The sequence below is a fragment of the Capsicum annuum genome, unplaced genomic scaffold (assembly GCF_002878395.1).
Source record: "Capsicum annuum cultivar UCD-10X-F1 unplaced genomic scaffold, UCD10Xv1.1 ctg63760, whole genome shotgun sequence".
Lineage (NCBI taxonomy): Eukaryota > Viridiplantae > Streptophyta > Magnoliopsida > Solanales > Solanaceae > Capsicum > Capsicum annuum.
This window is the reverse complement of record NW_025872840.1, coordinates 1-4,228: the sequence shown is the minus strand read 5'-3', so window position 1 is coordinate 4,228 and position 4,228 is coordinate 1. Positions and strand designations below refer to the sequence as shown.

The 4,228-nt window shown below is 37.3% G+C and overlaps 1 protein-coding gene across 1 annotated transcript; it reads right to left on the bottom strand.

Annotated features, from left to right (window-relative positions):
• Positions 1 to 3,274: 3,274 nt before the first annotated feature.
• On the bottom strand, positions 3,275 to 3,823 carry LOC124893681 (TMV resistance protein N-like). Its single transcript, XM_047404587.1, has one exon. The coding sequence runs from the start codon at positions 3,821 to 3,823 to the stop codon at positions 3,275 to 3,277; it is 549 nt and encodes a 182-aa protein (XP_047260543.1).
• Between the last annotated feature and the right edge of the window lie 405 nt (positions 3,824 to 4,228).

Sequence of the window (4,228 nt, the reverse complement as noted above, 5' to 3'; positions counted from 1 at the left end):
TTTTTTTTTCTAAAAATAAATAAACAAATAAAAACTAAAAAAATAAAAATAAAAACTTATTTAAAATGTGACTCTATTTTTGTAGTTTTTTCAAAATTTTTAAAATAAATTTAGTAAAAATAAGATAAATTTAAAATATCTAATTTAGACCCTAAAACGAAATTGAACACTAAAATGACAAAAACAGTTAGATTTGGTAAAAAATTAGGTGTTTACACTTGTTTTGTGTCAAGGAAAATCATTGTGTTGCTTGGAAAGATCTGTGTCTTCCTACTCTTGAGGGTGGTGTTGGATGCAGATGTATCCAAGGGTTGTAATGCACATCCTGCACTTAGGAAGAAGACTTATGGGCATGTCAAAACTCATTGTGACCTTACATACCAGGCAGTCTCATACCAAGAGGAGGTTAATGAGTATCAAAACTCATTGTGACCTTACATGATCTGGAAAGTTAGTAACGGTAATATGCCATTCTGGTGGGACAGCAGGACCTTTAGCTAATCTGACTCAAGAGGCTTCTAAGTTCAAGATGTGAAAGTTTCTGATTACATAAGAGATGGGAATCGAATAGAGGTGAGATCAGAGCATTTATCTCTCCGCAACCTCAACAAAGTTCTCCGGATCCACATTCACAGTGGGCAGAAAGATGAGGTGGTTTGGATTTTTGACACTAGTGGAGAGTTCACTTGCAAGAATGGATGGAAAATAGAAGATCAATGGCCCACGCCGTGACTGCTCAGAAGATCTGGCACCCTACGATCCCTTTTAAGGTCTGAGAAGACGCCTTCCCACTGATGATAAGATCAGGAAGTTTGGAGATCATGGTCCTTCCAGGTGCATTTTCTATAAAGATTACCATGAAGAAACTATCCAACATTTATTTGTTGACGGTGATCTTGCTCAGAGATGGCAGAAGCTGGGAATTTCGGTAGGCATCACTGTCCAAAAAGGCCCTATCAGGTCTATGATTAGTAAACGGTGGATCAGCAGGACCAATAACAAGATACATGAGCTTGCTTCAGCGCTTTCGTACTATATTTTGTGTTGGGAAGTGTGGCAATCCAGATGTAGTGCTATCGTTTAAGGCATAAAAGTGTCATGGCACAGAATCAGTGAGCAAGTCACCAGATTAATGACTATGATACTTAATTCTCAGTTCCCTTTCTTTCAGTTCGGAGGTAATTTGAACGAACTTTGTAAGAAAGCTGAGAGTGCTACTCCTATTCTTAACAGCAACATCATTAGATCCATTAGTCCTAATCATAACTGGCTCAAACTTAATACTGATGGATGTTCTAAAGGGTACCGGAGAAGCTGTGGTGGGGGAGTATTAAGAGATCACGGTGAAAAATATGAAAATGGCTTTCTACACCTACTCTGGATCCTGCATTAATAATAAGCCTGAGTGTTTAGTCTTGTTGCAACAACAACAAAAACATACTTAGTGTAATCCCACATAGAGGTGTCTAGGGAGACTAAAATGTATGTAGTCCATACCACTACTCTGAAGAAGTAGAGAGATAGACCCCGGCTCAAGACAAAAGACAGTAAACAAAGTCGTAACACAACACGAAACAAGATGAAATAACAAAAATAAGACACCCACCAAGTAGTACTTTACACTATCAAACCGAAAGCACACACCTCACCCAACCATCCAAACTAGAAACTCTAACCTTTGCACAAAGCCTTAAGACTACTAGCAAGGCTACACCAAAGCACTCCTATCTACGGGCTACGACTCACCCATATGCACTAGCTCTCTAACCTACTGTAACTAGGGGTGGGCATAAATACCGAAAAATCGAAAAACCGAACCGAAATTTAATTTTGGTTTCGGTTTATCGGTTTTTCGGATTGATTTCGGTTTTCAATTTTTAAATTTCGGTTAAACGGTTCGATTTTCGGTTTTCTTAAAAAAATTTCGATTAAACCGAAAAACCGAAAACCAAAATTATATAAATAATAGTATAATATATATATAAATTATTAATTTATTATATATATAAAATAATATATATTATCAATATATTATATACACATTTTAGTAACCCTAATTCCAACTCCAAGGCGCCTAAATCCGTAAACAGTAAACATATTACCATTCGCACTCAAGTCTCAACACTCACGAACAGTAAACAGTAAATCCAAGGCGCTGTTTTCGATTTACACCACCGGCGATTCGGCGAAATAGACGAAAGACCGGCGATCTACTCCCTTTCTTTACAACGACACTACGACCGGTGACCCGCAACCGCAACCCGCGACCCACGAATTTGGTGTTCCGTGTTTGTGTCTAAAGAGGAGCATTCAGGTGATTTTATGACATTTTCTGCTTAACATGGTAGTTTATTGCATTTTCTTTATTTTACATTTGGAATGGAAACGAGTACTACATCACCCAAGAAACTTCGTATGTTAGTCCCAACGATGACATTGCTTGTTACCATAAAGAACTTGATGACATTATTTCGTTTCATTGAGTTACTTATAGTTATTTATATTTGGGAATGAAAAATAGATTTGAAAAAAATCATTTTTCTTAAAAAAAATCATCAATTTTAAATGCTCAGTTATAAAAAAGAGAGGCTCTCTACTTTAATATTTCAAACCAAAATAAAAATTTGAAATAACCGAACCGAATTTGTAGAAACCGAACCAAACCGATTTTATTTCGGTTTGGTTATGGTTGTCATTTTTATCAATCCAAAAATCGATAAACCGATCCGATATTAAACAATCAAACCGAACTGACTGAACGCCCACCCCTAGCTGTAACTGCTCCATATCACGTCTACTCACCTCCCTCCGGTATTTCTTTGGTCTACCTCTACCCCGTCTGAAACCATCCAAAGCCAACCTCTCACACCTACGAAGTGGGGCATCAGTGTCCCTCCTCATCACATGCCCAAATCATCTCAGCCTCACTTCCCGCGTCTTGTCCTCCACCAAAGTCACTCTCACCTTCTCCCCCGAATAGTCTCATTCCTAACCCTATCTCCCCAAGTAAGTCCACAAAATGGTTAGTCTTGTTGAATGGACTAAAATGGTGTGTTGACAATGGGATTATTACTTCTAATGATTCTTCTGAAACAATAAAAACACTATTTTTCTTGAATTACCCTCGAGGCAAAACAGTGAAAATACAAACAAAAAAGAGAAACGGATACAACAAAATATCCAGTGTAATCCCACAAAGTGGGGGTCTGGGAGGGCGTGTACGCAGGTCTTACCCCTACCTCGGGGAGGTAGAGAGGCTATTTTCGAAAGACCATCAGTTCAAGTGCAGCAAATCAAAGTATTGACAGAAAAGCAAAAAGGGCAAAAGAAAGAAAGCTAACTTGCACTCTTGTAAATGGTATCCTGATATTTTCCCAGCTTGCTTACATGCACCCCTCCATCTTTGAACCATCTCCAAATCATGTTTGTACATTTCCTCGTATTGCAAAAATGACTCAGCGAACGGTGAATTCTGATGGCAGCTTACATCAGATGGACTCACATCATAAAAAATAGGGATCACAATATGATCCAATTCATTTCGACACTTTATGATGTGTGCAAGCTCCTCCAAGCACCATCTTGATGATGCATACTTTTCGGAAAATATCACAATGGTAAATTTGGACTCTTCTATAGCATTCACTAGTTTATTAGGAATTGATTTTCCTGGTTCCAACAGCTCATCGTCTTTAAAAACATTAATTCTTCGTTGTTCTAACGCATTATACAAATGACTCACAAAGGTCTTACGCGTGTCTGGACCTCTAAAACTTAAAATAACATCATACTTGCAAACTTTGGAACAAGAAGCAAGAGACATTGTTGAAGAATATTGCTAAAGACTAATAGGCAAATTTTCATCTTCAGGTATATGGTGAGAAAACTCACTTATGTAAAGAGCAAGACTTCGCATTTTTCACTATTCCAAGTCTTTATGGGAAGCTTCTTATAATCTTCCTATTTCAACTCATATAACTACAAGATGTTTGACTTGGCCCTTTGACCAAAAAGTCAAAGAAAAATTAAGAAAGTCAAAGAAAAAACTAAGGGTTAGGAAACAAGTTATCCCGGGGATCATGTCAAGAGAAACTAAGCGCTCCCTACAAATGGTATCAGAGCTCAGTTATTTGAAAAATACAGCAGTAGCATATATGTTTGAATTTATGTTTGAATATAGATTGGATTGGATTAAATGAATAAAATACAAAAATACAAAGAACTAAAA

What these genes read in the sequence shown, in the direction of transcription:
- LOC124893681 (XM_047404587.1), bottom strand. Translation starts at nt 3,823, where the DNA reads ATGTCTCTTGCTTCTTGTTCCAAAGTTTGCAAGTATGATGTTATTTTA.